Source organism: Amphiura filiformis, chromosome 5 (assembly GCF_039555335.1).
Source record: "Amphiura filiformis chromosome 5, Afil_fr2py, whole genome shotgun sequence".
NCBI lineage: Eukaryota > Metazoa > Echinodermata > Ophiuroidea > Amphilepidida > Amphiuridae > Amphiura > Amphiura filiformis.
The window spans coordinates 8,947,182-8,970,130 of NC_092632.1; the positions used below are offsets into that span (position 1 = coordinate 8,947,182).

The following is a 22,949-nucleotide window of genomic DNA, read 5'->3' on the forward strand; positions in this document are numbered from 1 at the left end:
ACAATTTCCACAAAATGATAATAAGTATATGCGATGCACTAGTTTTCGAGAGGGCTATACAAATTAATCATATTTAAAATGGGCCTTTCAAAAATAAAATATTTAATCTATCAGCCCTGCAATCTATGACCCCTGAGACGAAAATCAGCTATGCCTCCGATATGCCCCATCTATTTTACTGTATGTAGGAATGTCAGCCCTAAGTATTCATAACTTTATTCTTGTTTAATAATGAAAAATATTTTCCTCTAATTCTCTAAAAACACATGATTTTTATTTTCAATGTTAAAAGTTTTTAGAAGTAATCAACCCTAATATGTTATTTCTTGACATTAATACTTCCTTATGGTCAGTTTTTGACAACATTGGGTACATCATGTTTTCATTGTCAAAAGAAATGGTTAGATGATGTACTAGAAATACTCTTCCTGGTTACTAAAGTCAACAAAGTTTCGTTTTTGCGGCTGGTGAGTTCGAAAAACTTGTCTAAATATATGAAATAAAGCGTTAGAAATTGTATACGATAACTTTGATTATATTATGTTGAAATCTAATTACTGCTGTTATCAAACATTTGTCAAATATTCACAACTAGACTGAAATTATAGCTCATGATCCCAGCTCATATCATGTCTGTCTACCCTGCAGAATTCGGCATCCATGAAAGGCATGATCATGACATTATTCAGTTCTGAATTTGAATCTGATTGGTACTTTCAACACTCCCTTCGGGGATCAGGCGAGATGATGATGAGGGGTGCTTTTAACTTTCTTATTCTCGTAGGGTGCTTTCTTCTTGGCTGTAGATGTGCTCAGCCACTGGCCACTTGTCTTGACTTGAATTCACCTGTATTCACTATAATATTTACAGTAATTTCTTGGCCAAATTGGAACACAATAAACGCTAGTGGCTCCGCGATAAACACACGCAAATATAGCGCGGTACAGAAGAAAGCATACACGCGACTTACATTGCGTACACGCTTAGTACGCTACATAGACGCAACACACATGTTCCAGTTTGGCCAAGAAATTACTGTAAATATTATAGTTCCAGTCATGCCAGTAACTGTAACTCGGCATACCGTAGATGTCATTAATGGGCGCGATCCCCTGAAATGGTCTGCCCAGTAATCCAGTAGAAGTAGAAGTAGAAGTAGATAAAGACTGAAGTCTTGCTGGCAGGACTGTATTCACCTGTCTTGTCCATGTGTCGGGCTCTTAGTCTTGGGAAGGTAGAAAAACCTTGTGCCCACCTTAATATAGGTATCCCAGGCAAACCTTAGTTAACACATTTGCTAGTTAGCGAAATTCGCCGAGACCGGGGCCCAAACACAATGCATATTTACATAGAAATTTGAATTTTTTTCGAGAATAGGTCGGTGAAGGAAACCTACATAAATATGTTTTCTATACTTCACTTGACCCAAATATATGATTTTTATGGTGATAATCAAGTCGCACATGGAATTATAGAGGGATTTTGATAGCAGTTCCATTAAAAAAAAGCTGCTATCGCCATGAGACTAAGATCTAGAAACACCCCGAAATGCCGTTTTGGGAATTTTGCTAGCTGAATCTTTTGATGAAAGTCAGTCTTTGACAAGATGTAACTTTGCTATGGAAAGTGCTATGAAAAAAAGGTTTTCAGTTTTGGCTTTGTTTACTCAAGGGCTTTAATTTGATATATAAAATGATGCAGTTTGATGGCAAATTTGAATTCACCTAGCATACCTACTTAATACATCCTAACACTCTTACATAATAAGGGTATTTGGCTGAAGAGGACTTTGTACACTGAAGCAGGGATAGCATTAAGGGTTCATACCACTAAATCCGCCTGTGAAGCGGTTTCCGGCAAAAGTTTATCACGCCTATAGTCCCAACTTTGCATACAAATTGTGCAAAATCTGTGCAATATTAACAATTTTAGTGTTGAAAATCGTGTTTTACTAGAACATGTGAATGTGATCTCTACTAATTTGAAAAGAAAACGCAAAAATTTGAGTGATGTTTACGATAATGAGCGCATGAACACACAAGGTTATACCTGATCTCATGTACCAATACCTTGTGTATTGGTACATGATTCGGCGGGTATACTTCAGCAATAGCGAATAAGTGGTCGTTTTTACTCTTTTCAAAAGCGTCACATGTACACCAAATACAGCCCCGAAATGGTCTACTTTTAGCGTGCCTTAACTCCGAAACAGTTTAGTCAAAGTTAAAAATGCGATCCCCAACCCTTTGCTTACCTTGGGCCGAATTTGCAGTATTTTCCGCTAGCTCCGTGTTGGAAAATGTCCGGTACTATCCAGGTACAAACATAGAAATGGCCACATTTGCTTCAGTCCTGGTATGAATATTTCTTCCGTAATCCAATGGTTCCAACGTGGGCATCACGATGATAGTCTCCTACACAACCAGATTGTGTCGGCCTGACCCTCGTCGATCCTAAAAGTGAGGACAGCGTGAGCTCTTACCTGCGTAAAAGTCTGTTCGACAAAGGCAATAAGGATGATTGACAGCGCCGTTCATTGGGCGGAGCCATTACGGCATGACAGACAGACAGGTTGCGCTGTTCTCTGACCTTGACTGTTCGTCACGTAGACATACCGTGACCTGGGTACACGTACAAAGCTGGGGGTTGCGACTGCGGCCGCCATTTTGACACGCGGTATCTACTCTTCAGAAAAATTACTTTTGGTGACGTTTTATATCAAACAATTTTCGATAACGGATTTCTACTAGGATTTCAATTTTTTATTAATGAAGGTGCATGTAGTTTTGAGGAATAACACGGGATGTTTAGAGTTTTATTTCAACTGGTGGTGTAGGAAGGTGAGTGAATTCGTGAATGAGGCCGGGGATTGAGGTTTCGTTGCTTCAACGATCCGATAGTAGGATCTGAAACGTAGGCTAAAATGTCTAATGACGCCATGTTTACATGAAAACATTAGCTGTTGCGAGGTCAGTGTCGTTGAATTCGTTACCTAAATTCCTTTCAGGATATTCTGATTTCACTTATTTATGATGTGTACGAAAATTCACCATATAAACTCAAAAGTGTGAATGCAAGCTGTTATTGCTGACAATAGAAACATTGTTGCAAAGTCATTAAAAACAGGTATGTATTACAGACGTTCTTTGGCCGAAATGAGATACAGGCCAGTTAGGCAGTCTAACACGAGGTCAAAACGCGGTTATCAGTCGGACGTAAACACAGGAAAATCGGGCCTTTTTATATAGCGCTAATTTTCTCAAAAAGTAGACCTAAAATGTTGTGTCATTTTCAGATATGTTATGCAGAATTTTGTTCTGATTAAGATGATATCAAATATATATTTCAAAGCTAGAGGTAACTCGACTTATGGCCTAAAACGTGACCCCTGTTTTGCACGTAAAGTCAATGGAAAGCTATTTAGTGTTATGTACCCTTAAGGCCCGAAAGTCGGGGTTGTTTTCCGTGTTTTTCACTTCCGAGCTTGCAGAAAATCCAAATGCATGGGGTGAAAATTAAATCTCAGGGGTGAAAAATATTTTGCAGTGTAGTCAGGGGTAGGAGTAAGGTCCAAAAGTAGAGGGTCAGAGTTCACCCCCGAGCTTGCACATTCCCAATATATGGAGGGTGAAAAATTAAAGGTACATGCCACAAAATAGCTTTCCGTAGACTTTACGTGCAAAATAGGGGTCACATTTTAGGCTATAAGTCGAGTTACGTCTTACTTTGAAATATATATGGTCGCATGTCATAAGTTGGGTATGCAAAAAGGGTGGAGGGATTACACTTTTCTGAAAATTGTGATAGAAATTTGATTGGTTTTCCGTAACCCCATATCCTACAGCAGTGGTTGATACCTCATTTTAAGCCTAATTTTATACTCTTTCAATCTACTGAAGCATATAATTATACATTATTCAGTAAAAAAATCACATCAGTTGAAATGAAAAATGCCAGGGGTGGAGGAGCAGGCGGATGTGGAGCAGGCGGATGCGGGAGTGTGCAATAGGGCTTATGTGAAATTTCACATGTCAGCATGTCATAACTACTGGTTATTTTTTCAAATCTAGTGAGGGTTTGATGTATTGACAGCTTTGAATGTTGAATTTATACAACTAAAACAATTACTGACTACTTAAGGTGGTACTACACCCCCTGATATATTTTGTGACTAATTTTGCATTTTTCTCAAAAAGTAACTACAAAATTACTACATTTTGTGTACACACTGGTAACAAAAGTTATGTATATTATTGGGGCACGGAATCCAATATACTTCAACGAAATTTCAGTGATTCAAGACAAAGGGGTTCATTATATAAGTTAAAAAATGAGGTACATTCTAGTGGTACCTTTTTTATCATAAATAAAGTATACCGCTTATCTCAATTCACTGAAATTCCAGTGTAGTAACTTGATTCCTAATACTCCTATAATTTACATAACTTTTGTTACCAAAGTGTTATTATTTTTTGAGAGAATGAGAGAAATGCAAAAATAGTCACAAATTCATCAAGGGGTGTAGTACCACCTTAAATGGTTATAATGTTCCATTTTTAAATTTTTAATGAAATCCTAGTTGAATTTCAGTATTTTTAGCAACATGCTAATGTACATTTCTTTTCTTGATATTCATTTCCTTAATAATAGAATAACCGTCTAAGCTAATTACTCGTATAAAGGTCATTGACCTTCACAATGTAATTAACATACGTACAATTATTTTAAATAGTTCATTTGAAGCATTAATGTATTGAGACCATATCCTCCAAATCGGATGACATTCTTGCATTAAATAAAAATTTTACAGTCATTTTTGTAATTGAGGTCCGATTTGAGAAAAACGCATTTGAAAATTGAGATTTACATAGACACCTGTGTATTAATTAATTAGTAATTAAGCATTATCTCAAAAATTAAGCATGTGATAAGGTTAAAATGGTGTTAATTATTAGATGTTGTCAATATATACAACATATCCAAAAATACATTTTTTGTCATTTTTGACCATGTAATGGAAATTGTACCCAACTTATGACATGCGACCATATTTGATATCATCTTAATCAGAACAAAATTCTGCATAAAATATCTGAAAATGACACCATATTTTAGGTCTACTTTTTGAGAAAAATAGCGCTATATAAAAAGACCCGATTTTCCTGTGTTTACGTCCGACTGCTAACCGCGTTTTGACCTCGTGTGTTCATGCGCTCATCATCGTAAACATCACTCAAATTTTCGCGTTTTCTGTTCAAATTAGTAGAGATCACATTCACAAGTTCTAGCAAAACACGATTTGCAACACTAAAATTGTTAATATTGTACCGATTTTGCACATTTTTTATGCAAAGTTGGGACTATAGTCGTGATAAACTTTTACCGGAAACCGCTTCACAGGCGGATTTGGTGGTATGAACCCTTAATATTTTTTAAATTTAGGGGGTCATTCACTCCCGACCTGGGGTTAACGCTACCCCTGCACTGAAGCCTGCCAGAGTTGAGCAACACCGTCCATGAATTGAGTTGTTGATTCAATGAAATGTCCACTACAGTTTACGTATTTCTTGGCCAAACTCACAAACTGGAACATACTTATTGCGTCCATATAGCGTACTAAGCATGTGTGCACTGTATGCCACAGTGACCCTAACCCTAGGCTACCGCTACCATTACGTGATTGGTGAGTTCACAGACTGAGAGGTCATCTATACATCGCCGTACTTTATTACAGGCCGGCTGGCATATAGTACAGAGACTAGGGGTGTAAATTAACGGTTATTTGTCTAACCATTTAAACGGACCACAATCCGTCGGTTAACCATGTAAACGTACATGTAATAAAAAATTTTATTTAAAAGAAAAAAATTTTCCTAAGTTATAGACCCTAAATTTCTTGTTATTCAAGGTTGGAACCAGAGAAAAACTTGTTCGAGCATCAGGGCATAGGAAAAATATTTATATGATACTAATTTTTTGTTATATAACCAACTGGTACACGAAATATACTAGCTTATTACCTATAGACGAATCCAAGTAGCCAAGTCATGGTCAGGATTTGGTCGGACATCTTTGGGTAGCCGCTAGCACCAACCTGGTGATTTGAGCGTCCAATTGTGCAAATAAAAGCCGCCTAACACCTAGAGAAGATGCAAGGACGAGGAGGGTTAATAGAATAATAGCTAATAATATATATAATGGAGATAATTCCGCAGGTAATCCCGTCGCATCTATTCATACATATAGCCCTTTTGTTCGCAAGTACATCAATGCATAGATACCGCGTGTATTAATCCAATTATTATGTCACTTCAACAGCGAATAGACCATGCTGTGTGTTATGTCGAAGGGAACTGTATTGTGTTATTCTTTTGTCTGCCTGTGTTTTCTCGGAAGGTGTAAAACGGGTGATGGAATGCAGTTTAAAATTTCCGCCAAGGCCGAATCATTTCACATTTTGAGTGCATTGTAGCCGACCACACCACACGCGAACAAAACTTGATTTAATGCAAACGGCGTTTTTACCGCGGTGATTCTATAATGCCGTCATTAGACACGCCCCACGTTTTGGCCACGAAACTCAAATTGTCGCTGATCGTTTACTGTGTGTAAGTATAGGGGATTTATGGAAGTACGGATTAAAAGTTCAATTGTGAAGAAAAATGAGCTTGACTCAATTACTTTTGTGACTTTATGGTATCTTTACATTGTGTATCGATGATTTTTGCCAAAATTGGATTGAGTCAAGCTCAAATTTCGGTAAAAAATGCAATCATAACCGGGTGTGTACCGGGGAACGGTCGCCGATTGTTTACGTGTGTTGGTATAGGGATTTGTAAATCCGTGTAAAACCCGTGTGAAAATACTGGATTAAAAGTTGAATTGTGAAGAAAAATGAGCTCGCCCTCTTTTCTTGTGTGCCTTTTAGTAAGTTTACATAATGCATCGATGATTTTTGTCACAATTAGAAGAGGACGAGCTCAAATTTCGATAAAAAATGCATTTATAACCGGGTGTGTACTGTACAGGACTGGCAAGCGAGTTTGCAGTGGAAATTACTGTCGCCGATTGTTTACGTGTGTTGGTATAGGGATTTGTGAAACCCGTGTGAAAATACGGATAAAAATTCATTTGTGAAGAAAAATGAGCTTTGGACTCAATTTCTTTTGTGACCTTATTGTAAAGTTACATTGTGCATCGCAGACTTTTGCCAAAATTAGATTGAGTCAAGCTTAAATTTCGGTATTGTAAATGCAATGCATGCCATTGTCATTGATAACCGGGTGTGTATCGGCATGGCATTGGCCTACAACCAATGACAACGTACGGTAAAGTCAATGCATGAATGAATTTCAACATGACAAGCGTGAGCATGCATTGAGACTTCTCTTTTGCGTCTTTTTGGTAAGCTTGATTTTTGCAGAAGTCAGTCTCTAATCTTGATAAAAAAATGTATCATAGCTTAGGCCCTGGCTGGGCTAGCCTAATTAGGCCAGAGAAAATTACATCTTCTCTGCTTAGGCCTAGGCTACAGCTGCATGTGTAAACCCTAGGCTATGAACACAATCATCAATATGATCAAGCTTTAGACTTTCGTGCTACTGCAAGTACTAGAGCAAAGCTTTTAAAAGCTGGAGCTACGAAAACTTAAATTGTGGAGAAACAATTCCCGAAACAATTAAGGGGGTACTACACCCCTGGCCAATTTTGTGCCTGTTTTTGCATTTTTCTCAATAATTATAGCGCATTGGTGACAAGTAACATATGTGTATTATAGGGGCAAGGACTACAACTAATGCACTGAAAATTCAGCAACTCAAGGCAAGTAGTTTATTGATTTATTGATCAAATATTGGTTTTCCCTCATTTTTGACTGTAACTGTTGTCTGTGTTGGAATAAAATTACCAGTGTAGTAGTTGTAGTCCTTGCCCTATAATATACATATCTTACTTGTCACCAATGCGCTATAATTTTTAAGAAAAATGCAAAAAAAGGCACAAAATTGGGCAGGGGTGTAGTACCCCCTTAAGTTGACACTAGTATTAATTGGTGAATTTATCCACAATTAAACTTGAACAAAAGAATGTCAATCTCTATTTTTGCTCAAAATAGCCGGTGCTGCATAGCCAAAGCCAGGCCCAGGCTAGGCCTGCGTGAGAACTAGCCCGTTCCACAAACTGCGCACGCCACTCGAATAGTGAGGCGTCACGGACTCGCAGTTTGTGGAATGGGCTAGTTCTAGACCTGCTACATAAAGGGCTGTGCAATAATTATGAGCCCTGGTGGGAGGGTAAAATTGGGGAGGGGGAAGACGTGATTTTTGGTGAGCAAGCAAGTTTTGGCAAGCCGGGGGCAAAGTTTGCAAATTGCGATCCCAAAAATTTGGCATGTGCAAAGGGGCAAAGATATTTTGGCGAGGGGGGGGAAACAATTTTGGGTGGGCGAGAGGGGCAAGCAAATTTGGGCGAGCCGTTTGGACATTTTACCCCCTCGCTATTCGTCTTACGCCTTGTTTGTACATCACATCAGCTGCGTGTAGCTCTGCCAATAATCATGATAAGGCCATCGGCAATGAATTCAGTAAGTTTCCTCTTGGAGATCTCGAAAAGGGGACGAGGTCACATTTCATTATTCATTTAATAGGTTAATATAAATTATGCGTATCACTTGTTGGGAGTGAAATTGTACAAAATAATGCAGCGTGCTGAGAAGAGCCCTATGCAGGGGCGGATTTACCTTTTGTGGGCCCTGGGCCAGCCCAAAATTTGAAGGCCCCAAATGCACTGTGAGGAAGACATGTACACTCAAATGCCCAAGTTTTTAGATTTTACTAGGACATTTTGTGTGTGAAGTGCGCAAAAAAAATTCAATTTTAGACTATTTTGGCCCAAATTGAAGCAGAATTTTGCTATAGGCCTATAACAGGCCAGTGCATGCGAAACGTGCAAAATTGTGCAATTCTTGTACCCAGGGTTGTCACTACGCTGCAGTGGCGTAGCCAGCACTTTTTCAGAGGAGGGGGGCAAGACAAATTTTAAGGGGGGCACCTTTTGGCGACAAAATCGGTTAATGTTACAAATGCGTGCGAAGCGTGCGAAAAAATGTGCCATATTGAAGCTAAAGTGATGAAATATGGTACAGAAAGTGAATAAATTCGGCCAAGCGCATACACTAAATAGGCTTACACTAAAAAAGATAGTGTGAGGCGCGAGAGCTTTGCTTGCTATGCTTCACCTTCAATATTTTAACCAGTACTTTTTGGTCCTGGTGACAACCCTGATTGTACCCTATTTTGGTCCAAAACATGGTGTTTTTCGGCTAAAATGTGGAAGATGCACAACGCACAGGGCAATTTGAGGGCCCGGGCCCATCTGGCCCTATGGTAAATCCAGCCCTGGCCCTATGGTGCAAAAGTAAACAAAGTTGTGTGAAGAGCGCATAAAATTACTTAATTACCCTTTAGGCTAAACTTGCCAAATAGAGAAACCTATCAAAATTCCACATGCCAGTCGGGCGCGTACTTTTAAAAATGCCCACCATATGAGGCCGCCCACCGTAGACCTATTCCAGGGTAGGCCCCATGTCGGGAGATCACACAAAAACAGCCAGATTTTCTAAAATAATGACAAAATCTGTTAAAACAGGCTGCTGAATTCTGCAAAATTGTGAAAAATGAGGAGAAATGCTGCTAAATATGTGTGATTTACCATTTTCCCCATGTGACCTTGTGCCTAAAAATTGAAATCCTTCAAATCCTACAAAAGAAGAACTGTTGGGCTATTCCATTTGAATTCCATACTCCGCACCCTGCAAGACATCTTCCACACAGGGAGTATGAATATCAAATGGAGTTGCCTGAATGGGTGACTACATTTGATATCTACACTCCTGTGTGCAAGAGTGACATCATGACCTCCATCTAGAGGGTGTAAGGATTTTAACAGGAACAGCCCATTGGCTGCATTTCACACATCGGACATGATTTAAATTTCCCGTTTTTTTTTTTTAATTCTCGAAGTCCGCAAGTAATACCGGTACATGTATATATACGTTCTTGTTAAGAAACTTTTATCCGCAATCAAGTCCATTTTTTTGACGCCAGAGGAAAAAAGCACTTGGAATTTCAGAAAAATGCATGTGAAGTTTTAATTTTACATTGAACCCTATGCAAAATATACAAGTTGGAGCCACAATTGAGCTATCCTACACATTTGCTGCCTTGAGATTCCAGTGCTTGAAAATATGAGCGATTTTGAACGTTTGAATTACCCCCCCCCTCCATGCAGAATTTTTTTCTTAAAGGGGCATTTCGTGATCCACAGCCTCATCCCCCCACTTTTCCCAAAAAAAGTTGAGATTTTTACACCACTGGATACCTCTGGCTACATAATGTGTATGTACCAAATATTTCTTGCAGATTAATTCGTTTAGCAAAAATATTGCCAAATTTGAATTTCGTTCTGGTGCACCAGAACGAAATTACAACACATTGTCTATGGAGCAGTGTAATACACATAATCATGCATAACTCGTAAACGCAAAATCGGAATCAACTGAAATTTTGTAAAAAAAGCCTTTTTCGTGGATATCTACTGAAATATGTCATAAAAAGAGGATGCTAGGATCACGAAATCCTCCTTTAAGGTGAGTGATTTCAAATGTAAAATCATGATCTGAAACAAGACCCCATGTCGCATGGGGGAAAATGGGAGATCACACAAAAACAGCCAGATTTTCTAAAATAACGACCAAATCTGTTAAAACAGGCTGCTGAATTGAGGAGAAATGCTGCTAAAATATGTGTGATTTACCATTTTCCCCCATGTGACCTGGAGTCTCAGGGTGAGGGTGTTGTGATTAGAGGAACTGACAGAGTTCTAATCTGTGTAGCTGCCAGTTGTAATCTAAATCTGTATACCAGGCTACATAGAGGCATGTACCAGGTACATGATATATTTTATTAGTCCCCATTCAATAGCTTTCAATGCAACTGGCAAATCCTGCATTATTTATTGCTTTTTTGTGTGTTTGGTTTACAGGTGACTAAGATATCAATGGAGATCTATGTGTAAAATGGTTTGATCACTTCCATGGTTTGATGTAATAAGTTCAATCTTGGATTCCTGTGAAGATACAATTCAAGGACACCATTCGACATAGGCAGGTAGGTTAGCAGTGTCTAGTATACTAAGTTGAGCGCTGACTAGGGGCACAATCTTTTTAGCGAACATGAGGGATCGGGAATAGGCTAGGCATACTCACTAAATGTTTTTTTGTTTTTGTTTTTTTACTCTTTTTATGATGAATATTAAATCATTTGTGGGAAAAATAGGAGAAAAAAACTTTACTTATTTTTTAGTGCAGGTTGGCCCGACCAGCGTAGCTATAACCAGTGGCGTAGCCAGTGGGGGAGGGGGGGGCAGGGGGCCGGTGTGACAGGAAAAAGGGTAGAATTGTAAAGAAAATGATGAAAAATTGTGAATTACACCCAAAAATTATGTGTTTTTATGTTAGTACCGCCTATTATTAGGTATGTCACAGTGGCTGCACAATAATTCTGTCATACTGTGCACGCATACATAACAGTGAATCAAAAAGCCATGGATCAAAGTTGGCCAATTTTTGAAAACATACATGTCAAAAAACGATTTCCTCGTTATGTTTCATTGATCACAATAATTTGTTTTTTTAATATATGGTAGGTGAAACATTTCCTAAATCACTATCAACTCACTTGAAATTAAACACTGCCTAGTTTAAGAGTTAAGACCTGTTTTATGAATTTTTTTTTTTCGTCCATAAATCAATAAATATAGGTCTCTCGAAATAGAGGACCTAGTACCACCGGTCTGAAATACCAGTGTTTGTTATCATGTATTTTTTTTCCTTGGACAATGAGTGAAACACTTCCCTATACCAATTGAAAACTCGGTGTACTTAGGCAATTAACTGCAGTTTCTTTATTCAACATCACAGCAGGTTCATATTTGACAAAATCATGCTGTATGAATAAAACATAAATAAAACATTGAAAAAGTAAAATTACATATGCCTAATTAACATAAGAATGGCATAAATATATAATTAGATGTAATTAGCTAATTTGCATAATTCATGACTTTTTGTGTATTTTTTGTTACCAAATGAAAGAACTTTTGGTACTTATGTGTGCAAAAAAAACCGCATCCTCATATCATGTACGGTTCTCTGTTGGCATTATTTTTGCATATTAATTAGCTGGACTTAGTCATTTTTAAGCATTTATTTGTCTGCAGATTGGTCAAAATGGCTAAAATTGTATATTTGGTGGATTTATTACATTTATTCGAGGAGAGATTTTTTAATCTTGTTTTCTTTAACGAAGTCCGGAAAGATATGCAATTAATCTGTGATACTTAAATCAATGCTACCTTTTCAAGTAAGTGTCCGAATAAGCATTACAAATCCCAAAATTACCATTTTGCCATTTATAGCAATTTGTGGTATGTTTTCACCCGATTTGCCGGTATCTTCAAGTTGACGTTACATCACTTTGCATTATCCGATTTCAATTCTGTTTTTTGTTTTGTGAAGCATTCATAACGATGATTCAATTAAAAGCGTCAAATAACATGTTTCTGCTGCGCTTATTTTTGGGGTGATATACCTACTATTATCCTTCTTCTTTTTTTTTTTTTTTTTTTTTTGCTCTTCACTTTTCGCTCTTTCACTCACTCGTCAACAAATCACAACTTCCGTCGGTAACAAATATTTCTGTCGGTACATTTACAAGTTGTGCCCCCTCGGTTCCAAAATCCTGGCTACGCCACTGGCTATAACCCTGACCCCAGTGGTGGTGGTGGTGGGGGGAGCAGGTTGAAGGTAATGTATACCGGTATGTGCCATGGTTTGGAGGAGGGATTTGGGCAAAAGTGTCCTTAAAAGCGCCCAATTAGAGCCTCCCCGGCTATCACTACAAGGTGTGACTCCTCCGACACATTGGGGCAATTACATTTTTAGGTATATTATTGCACAAATGTTAAATTTAAATTAGTGTTACAATCCCAAAATGATGTGTGTCATCAGTGGCATAGCCAGGGGGCCTTGCCCCCCAGATAATTTTAGGGATTTAGGGATAAAATGGGGATGACAAAGAGTTAAGTGTCATTAAAATGACAAAAAATTTACAAATGGGGACTGTCCCTTCACACTGAAAGGCTAGCTACGCCGCTGCATGTCATGATCTACACATATGGCCACACTGGGTAAATTCATGTTGGCAGTTTTGATCAGACCTATTTAAAAACATGTCAACATATATAATTTCTGTTTAATTTAAGATTTTTAATATATTTATTCTTGTTATCATTATTTTGTTTTACAGGGGCTTGCAACGTGCATGATGATTTGGAAAATGGACCTGTTAATTTAAATCGAAAGATGACATAATCTTGTTGATTATTCAATGGACCTTTCAACCAATGTATTTGTCATAAACAATTCAACTATCAATAATGGTATTAATTAATAAAGTGTGTACCAGCATTCAAGAATTGATACTAACTTCAGCAAGTATAATCAGGGATACAGATCATTGAGGACCCAGTATGACCATGAACTTGAAGTTGTGTACCAATTCATATTTTTTGCTTCAAAAGTGATGGAGAAGGGTTTGTAGGCAAATTGAGTCATTAAGGGGGTACTACACCCTGAGACGAGGTACAATGTATATTCGTCTCAGACTACACCCCTGTCCTATTTTTGCATTTTTCTCAAAAATTATAGCGTATTGGTGACAAGTAAGATATGTATTTTATAGGGGCAAGGACTACAACTACTGCACTGGAAATTTTATTTCGGCACAGACAGCAGTTGTGGAGTTGCAGTCAAAAATGAGGGAAAACCAGTATTTGATCAATAAATCAATAACTACTTGCATTGAGTTGCTGAATTTTCAGAGCAATAGTTGTAGTCCTTGCCCCTACAACATGCATATCTTAATTGTCACCAATGTGCTATAATAGACACAAAATTGGCAAGGGGTGTTGTACCCCCTTAAGATCAAAGGTATGATTATCACCTTTTCATACACTCCTATATCAAAGCAGCCAATCAGAAAACGGTTAGAAAAGTAATGAAACATGCATTGATTGTGTATATTGTGCACTCCAGCGTACTACGCGCAGTGTTTCAAGCATGCTTCAAGGCGTCGCTGTAGAGATTGATTCATTTTTCGGGCGGGTTGCTGCATTTATATTTGGTTCTGTTTTCCAACATTTTGTTGCGCTGATGTTGATGCGTCTAATGCACTCCCCCTTCGGGGCTCGTGCATTAGACTCATCAACATCAGCGCGCGTGCATTATTTTGTCTAATTTCTCTCTCAATAAGTAATACGCGTTCAATAACCTATAATTAATCAAGTTGTTCCTCTGGTCCCAAGGAATAAAAAGTAAATAGTCATTGTGACGTGCACATGGTATATCGAAAGGAGACTGGGCGGGATCGTAAATGGAGAAATAGGGGTGATTTTTCATAATTTGGGTTTGTTGCAAATTGGTGATGTTATTAATGTTTAAAATACTATCTCATAATTTCAGACCGGAATATAACTGGTATTTTGTATTAACCCAAGATATCTTTCAAGGTCATTCCTACTCTCAACATTGTCAACAATATTTTTTAAAGGCAGATATCTCAATTTCCAATTTTATAATACCACTTAAGGGGTACTACACCCCTGCCCAATTTTGTGCCTATTTTTGCATTTTTCTCAAAAATTATGGAGCATTGGTGACAAGTAAGATATGTATATTATAGGGGCAAGGACTACAACTGCTACACTGGAAATTTTATTTCAGCACAGACAACAGTTGTGGTTACAGTCAAAATGAGGGAAAACCAATATTTGATCAATAAATCAATAACTACTTGCCTTGAGTTGTTGAATTTTCAGTGCAGTAGTTGCAGTCCTTGCCCCTATAATATACATATCTTACTTGTCACCAATGCGCTTATAATTTTTGAGAAAAGCATAAAAAATAAGCAAAAAAAAATGGCTAGGGGTTTAGTACCCCCTTAAGAACTCAATATCTTCGCTAAGGAATGTCCATTGTGGAAAATGGTGTTGTGGAGCAAAATATCTGTATTGTAAGACACTCAAATTGATAACTTGCCCAAAAGTGTCTCTTTCTGATATTCCATGTCACAATTATATCTCTAGGATGCCTAATTGATGCAGTATAGGTCAAAAGGTATCCTTTGTTCAGACAGGGACAGGGCTAGGCTACCAACTCATGTATTCAGCCTGATAGAGACTCACACATTCTGGCACCAGCTTTCTCCCACTCTCACACCAAGGTAGTAAAATCACACATACACCAAGTTATGTAGTAAATATCACACCAAGGTTAAAATCTCACACATGAGAGGGTGATGCAATAATTATGTGTACCCTGGGTGGCAAATTGGGGGGGCAAAGATTTTTGGCAGGCCAAAAGGGGGGGGCAAGCTTTTTTTGGCAAGTCGAAAGGGGGGTCAAGCAATTTTTGGCAGGTCGAAAGGGGGGGGGGTCAAGCGATTTTGGGCACAAATATTTCTATATTACACCCTAAAAGGTGTAGGAAAACATTAGGAACATGTTCAAATATTAAAAACTTTTTTGGCACATCAAAAGGGGAGGGTCAAAGATTTTTTTGCCATGGCCAAAGGGGGGCAAGTAATTTTGGCAGACCACTTTGATAATTCACCACAACAGGGGTACACATAATTATTTGCACAGCCCCTTAGAATCAACCAGTCCTGTTGTTGCTATGTGCCTCCGATTGGGGGGTGGGGTGTATCGCTGGTCTGGTCCTGTATACATGTTATTTCCTTCCTTGCCTTGCATGTATAAATTTGCATTCATTTTCAAATTTCAACACAGAAGCAAATTCAAGCAAAATAATGATGTTTGTAATTTATTATTGTTTTCATTGTTAAACAAAGGCAAGATTAAAACAACTACCACTGTTTGTGTTAAAGTAATATCAACTATGCAATACTGTAAAAGTGGAAATTTTCACGCTACATTTATTTTTGCATTCCAAGTTGCTACCACGAAAATATTCTTTGTGTATATAGGGCATAGGCCAATGTAAGGAAACTTAGAATCGCAAATTTAAAAAACAGGGAACAGTTCAAAATTAGCAAAACCTGAAAATGTATTGTGCTAAAATTTCCACTTTTACAGTACATGTTATCAGATTCAAGTTGACAGAAAATGTAATTTCCTTCAATAATGTAAAGTATACATGTATGTAAATCTTTCAATACCAGTAAAAAAGGCTGAATAAAATGTTTTTTATATAGCATGGTCATTTTCAAAAAAGTCTGATTGAAGTCATTCTCTATTTAATTGTTAATGTCAATTTTGCACATTGCGCTCTTTTATTTACTACTTTAGTAGAAACAAATAGCACCCTTTGCTCTGAAGAACAAAATTTCCTGTCAAGGTTATTATTGACTGTATGGCAGTATGGCAGACATGTGATATATGGTGCGACTTCTTGAACGGGCTCCCAAACCTGCACCTCACTTTCTTAGTGTGTCCTAAAATCCAAATTGCAACCCTTGTAATATTTCGTTGCTTATTTCTTGCCCGCAGAATTAAAAAGGTTGCCCATCCCTGGTGTATATTTTTTGGTATGAAAGTGGATATTTGCATGCAAAAACAAACAGTTAAACACAAGTCACAAGTGAAGTGGGGTCGGAGAGTGCAAAGTCACAAGTGAAGTGGGGCACTGGTATTGTTCTTCCTGGGGTTTATAACTTGGAGCAAATTTTGCTCTCCTGTTGTCTATCCAATCGAACAAATTTTGCTCTCCTGGTGTCTATCCAATCGAACAAAGCTGCATGATATTAACCCTTAAACATGTGTTGTCACAGTCCACTGCTTAGATTGAGTTTCTGGAGTGATGCCATTCAGTTTGCCAACTTGACTACAATACACAAATGAATGATTCTTGCAACTCTTGGCTCCATAAATGCATAATGTGGGACTTCATATCGCCGATTCCCAAGATGCTTGCTTTTCTTCAAGGGCTTGGTTCACCACTTGCTTACCACATCAACCTGTAAATTTTAACAGAAACAGAATATCAAATATTTTTATTGTTTCAAATTGAACAAGTTTTTATTGTAAAACGATCCTGGGAAAATGGGGGGGGGATGATCCACTGGTTACATGCTGGCTGACAATGTCCACAAAATATGTTGTAACCATGAACACAGGACTACAATGTACAGTGTAAATATCAGCGGGTTGAGCGCAATTATATAATCACCAGGGTTGTAGCTAGGCCAATTTCTATGCCAGGTGGCAAATTATTGAGAAGCCGAGCGTGGAGCTCTCGCGTGACTTACGGCCGGGGTCCAGGGGCCCGCTTAAGGGGTATCACCCCTTTTTTTTTTTTTGTGCGGGTGCCCGGCAGGCAGCGCCGCGAACTCACAACCCTGATAATCACACAACCCCATTTGTTGCTAAATTGAGTTATTGTATGAACACAGCTGCACAGTAGTGTGACGAGCTGCGACGGTGTGATGAACGTTCCCACTAATATGTAAGCGCATTTAGAGAATAACGATAGGAATTTTTATTTTGCCTATCCTCTATCGTGTGATAGAGCGACAGGCAGGTCCAATATTTTGAGTAGTGGATGCCGGCGCAGCCGTAAGATAAAAATATTGGACCTGTCTGTCGTCTATCATAGGTAGAGGATAGGCAAAATAAAAATTCCTATCGTTTATTCTCATTCTTAGTCAGTTTAGTTAAATATTATTTTAATAACTGTAAACAACTTTTTAGAGCAAAAACTAAGTTACCGTCATAAAAACTCCCCTCGTTATAAAATAAACGAAACTTGTTTACAACTTCACGTATTCTGTTGCGCAGATTGCTAGCGCGTTCGCGTGTTCCGCACTAGTCTACGCATCCAGCGAAATGTGTCTACGAAGTAGACCACTCCCACTGACTAAGAATCTATAATAATACGCAAACAAGATCGCAGTATGTGCAAGTGCAACTAAAACGGTTTACAAACAAGTTTCATTCATTTCGGAAAAAGGGGAGTTTTCATGACGGTAACTTATTTTTTGGTAAATAAAACATGCTATCTACTAAAAAAAGATAGCTTTGGACTCTAACCTCGACTGAAAGCATCTGACCTGGGAACGGCGATGCAGGACATGAGTATATCTAGTATGGAAAGCCGTTGTGGTATTCTCACCATATAACTTTGTATAAATAAATTGAAATATTTACGAGAATCCATTTAGATTCTTGCAATTTTGTTCATGCAAATCTTAGCTTTGCGAGAATGGATTCTCACCAAGCTAACCTCGAATCATCAAATGAGATCTATCTTGTGCAAATTTGGAGTTCGAGTTCTTGACTTGAGTAATGGCCATTTCATCAAGATCAAGAAGATCACAAGATGAGTTTGCAATTTTGTGAGAATCAATTTTGATTCATAAATGCAAAGTATTATTCAATTTCAAAAACCCATGCTGAATTTTTGACACAATGCCAAGACTATCACCTTGGCACGACATCCTGACTGAGGACCATGCCGAGATGTACATGTAGCAAAAATCAGCTCTCACAAGCTAGTCACATACGTTACGTAGTGCACTATTTAAATTGCGGTCTCTTCAAAAGTGTTGATGCTTTAGAAGCTTACTTCCCGACATGCGCCCGGAAGTAAGCTTTTATTTACTCACTGAGACTCGCGAATTTGAGCCTTGCAGTTGAGGCTTGTATTATATACTCCCTACATTATTTGAGCTAAAACCAAGTATTTGCCATGTTTGTTGTATCCCGGTGTCTGCCATCACGTTAAATCCTTATTTTTGCTCTTATTTCCACACAGCAAAGTTGTCTTCGACGATCCAATGTTGTTTTACGCCGCATTGACTGGTTTGTTTACATCATTTAAAATTTCCGCACTGAAGCTGAACCTGTCAATCACCTGCAATTTGCATATGCACGCGGGCGATTTGTGTCGTGGGGCTGGCGTCTGATGTCAGTTTAGGCAGGTTTAGGGAAAAATCGCCTTTTTGTTCGCTAGTGGTGTGGTAGCCGACGGCTACCCAACTAAAGGCTGCTAGTCAGGTGTAGGAATGCGTGTATTTGAATTCGTCTATAGATGAGGTGACCTCAATGTTTATCAACAAAGGCAAGGGACTGGTATCATCTTTATGCTTGAATGAACCCCATGCAACCACCACACTGTTTAATAGTCTTATTGTGATGTGGCGGGAGTTTTAAAAACACGAGCCCTGAACAAAATATGATGCGCACGCATACTGCCAGGCAAAAAACAATGGAAATTGTGATGATGCGTGCGCATACTGTCAGGCATTGATGTCAGAAGTCACATCATCTATACAGAAAGGTGATTATCAGCCTTCACTCAGCAAATTGACGTGCCCGGCATATGCAGCCATTCTCCGTCTGGATAACATGATTGTCGCCCTCAATACGTCTGGGCACAAATTTAAATAACAATACGCTATTTACATATCAATGTGGCCTCATGCTAATTAAAGCTGCCCCATCCAGGAGTTCATCTATGACACTAGTTATTTACTAAACCATGTCTTTATATGTTTGAAATGGTGGTTACGTCACTGTTTGGGTAGCAGACAATGTCTGTTTATATTTTTGACAGCATGCTGCAACTTTTTTTGGTAAATGAAATGCATTGCTTATCGAAGCTGCGTAGCATGAGGCACATGACATTTACTAGCCTGAATCTCGGTCCTGCTCTCGAAACTAGAAAACATGGCGGAACAAAATATCCATGCGTTTTGGTGAAATGACTTGTGAATTCAACCTAACTGTGCATGCACAGATTCAAGCATTACCGAGTGTTCCAGTTTGGCCAAGAAATACTTAATTTAACTGTAGTTGTTGCGGCAGGTTATTCCAGCTCGTGAGTGTGAGCGGAAAATAAGAGTTCATGTGTAGGGCCCTTTCACAGTAGGCAGGGTTCGAATTCAGCTGTATCGCATAGCAGTTTGCTCCTTATTTTGAAGCAACTGCTACTCAATTTTGGATTTGTATTATTGAATAGCACTTTTTATAGTGCTGTAGTATATGGAAGTATCCTGATTATGATGAATTAGCCAAAAACTGCTACTGCTTCTGAAGCCTTCAAGAAGAGCTGTTTAGAGCATTTACAATATAATGTAAAAAGAGAATGGTCAACTAAGGAGAGCAAAAATCACTCTCCTACATCAGATTTAAGGAGAGCAACAGAGAGTGATTGCTCTCGCTCTTCCCAAAAGGCAGTCCCTGCATACATGGGACCCAAGCTGACAGTGCATTCAAATGCAACTGAAATTTAAGTCTTGTGAAATTTCCCAACAAATCCTTGATGGAATTTAGACTATACTCTTGTGCATAGGATAGTGTCAAAAAATTTCATCCAGATTAAACAACACATCTTGCCCATTAGCTGAGTGCCTTGTTACCCAGAAGTGATGTTCTGGTTTTGTAAATCACTGATTGTCCACAAAGCAGTTAAGTTATTACCCTGTGTTATTACCCCTCCGACTTTCAAATATCGCCGAAGCACACGGTCAGAAGAACACAGGAACTTCCAAATCGCCCATATACTGTCAAAGTTCACTTTTCAAAAGGCGAACTGTTAGGATAAGAAAAATGACCGAAGAAAGTCTATTAAATGGCCTCAAAAGGTCAACTCGTCTGTGAAAATAAAAATGGAAAATTGCGATCCAAGAGCTGTCGCCTGTCACCCTTGCAAATGAAAATACAGCATATTTAGCCAATGTCAACATGGGGTCATCAGGAAAATATTTTTCTAACAAATTGGACTCTTAAAATTTAACTTCTTTTTCCTTTTATTATTTTTTAACAGATCAAGTCACTTCTTCATAAGTGTCAACAATGATCCACCGTTTCCAGCCCTCGATAACAGCAACCAAAGATGAAGCATTAAAACCTCCAAAAGGTTTTCGCTTTGGTAACTTTGAGGGTGTGCGTGCTCTTCCTAGTGTTGGTACAGCACACATAGCAGGCCAGCATGTCAATTCTTATTTCAATAACAAGCAGATATTTTATACCATCTGTGAGTGGTTTGAGACCTGGATGCCCTGGCAGAGGCGAATCATCCTCTGTGGAACAACGGACAGGTGCTCCAATCAGCAGTTGGAATGTTTGGCTACGGTATTAGAGCCTGTCTTCCACAGAGACTTTGCTACAGCTCTAAAAGGATATTATCCAAGAGCTCCTCTGAAGAAACCTAAAAAGAATTGCCATATGGCACTGATGAGAGCTCTCCAAATGGCAACTGAAGGTACTGATCTTGATCCTAGAAGAGGATTAGTATCAAAAAGGAAAGAAACTGCTAATAAAATACAGGAAAATAGAGAAATGCAACAGTTTGCTTTAAAATTTGTTGAAAACATTCTCGCAGTATCGGTTCGACAATATCTTGCCGAAGAAGAATCTTCAAAGAGTTCATCATATGATGAATTGAACATAGATGATGAAAATAACAATATGACTGTACAAAATGGAAAAAGACGGATAGTGTCTTTCACAGGTGATAATGATTTGAATGAATTCTCTGATGGATCACATGCTAATACACCAGAACTTTCCGCCGCGCAGAATTCTTGTAAAGAAGAGGTAATTGAAAACAATGAACTGGTGGAAAGAGAAACACCATCAAGAACTTCAAATTATGAAATTAACACCGAATCAAGACTATCAGAACAGCAATCAAAACTAAACTGTGATGAAACAAGAACTATTAGCGCAAGTCCAGATGCAAATCATAGACCCTATTCATCAGAGCTAAGTTTGTCATTACAGCTCCATCATAAAACTCAATATGCAGACCTGTCAGAACACAGAGTATATAGTATTACCCCAACACAGAGTAGGTTACCTCCCCTTGAAGCAAAAAAAGCATCCACTTTATCATGGTGTATGAATCGACAACTTAGTGCCTCTCTTCCATCCACTCCAGTGTCAGGAAATAGTGCAAGGTTACCACATCGTCACCATAGCAACGTGAGTTCTGTCAATGTCACAAGTACATCAGAATTTTTTCAGAAACAGAAAACATCAAGACTTGGTAAGTATGAATCATGTGTCTTCACATTCCTGAAAAAAGTATACAAAAATTAATTGACAAAATAAGTAAATGTACATGTAGGCATCTATGTCTCATTTCAAGTTGAGAGTAACGCCATGCTGGTATGGTAGCATATTCATATTATGTGCTCTAACTTAATCCCGAGGGCGTATACACTAGACTTGCTTCAAGTCCTTTGGTGTCCATAGTTAGTGAATGTAAAATTCATGGAAGCTTTGCCACATCTTCCAAAAATTTCTGTTTCAAAAGTTATTCTGTCGAAATAATTATTTACCATCATCTTTGTAAAAATTTGTTTGACATTTGAATTGTTGAGGCCAGATAGTGGACTTTCTTATCTTTACTTTACTCCAGGCATACTGTGCACTGCAGGGGTAGTGTTTGAGCAAAATGCACACCATGCCACGCCCACCCCACAAGGCACACTTCCTCCCTAGCTCATGTTGCCAGCACCAAAAAAATCTGACCTGACTAAAAATTTTAGAGAGTGAAGTATACAATGGTATATGATAGGCCTACTTCTACCACTGATTATACATGGGGAAGAGCATGAATAGAGAAAAAGTAAGGAGGAAGCCTTGATCAAGGCTACGTATACACATGCATAGAAGGGTGATTTGTCCGTATCCTGGCGACGCAACCGCGTAAATGTACTGAATTGAATCTGCCACTGTGAAATCCAACATGGCGTTACTCTCAAGACAGACACACTATAGCACAATTATCAAAGAGCTTTTTTTTTCTTCGCATTATACACTTGTTCCACTGCCACTACATCACATCAGATGGCTGCCAAAAAAACAC

The 22,949-nt window shown here is 38.4% G+C and overlaps 1 protein-coding gene and 1 long non-coding RNA gene across 2 annotated transcripts in view; both read left to right on the forward strand.

Annotated features, from left to right (window-relative positions):
- The first annotated feature begins 423 nt into the window (after positions 1-423).
- The window catches only part of LOC140151983 (uncharacterized), an 84,295-nt gene continuing 61,769 nt past the window's right edge, over positions 424-22,949 (forward strand). Inside the window, exons 1-2 of the mRNA XM_072174284.1 lie at positions 424-467; positions 20,901-22,124. Of these exons, the coding sequence (XP_072030385.1) occupies positions 20,930-22,124 (1,195 nt within the window). The 5' untranslated portion in view covers positions 424-467; positions 20,901-20,929. The remainder of the gene's footprint in view (positions 468-20,900; positions 22,125-22,949) is intronic.
- Positions 6,563-14,095, forward strand: LOC140151799 (uncharacterized). Its single transcript, XR_011858955.1, has 3 exons — positions 6,563-6,609; positions 11,042-11,166; positions 13,366-14,095. It is a non-coding gene; the product is annotated as an uncharacterized lncRNA (long non-coding RNA).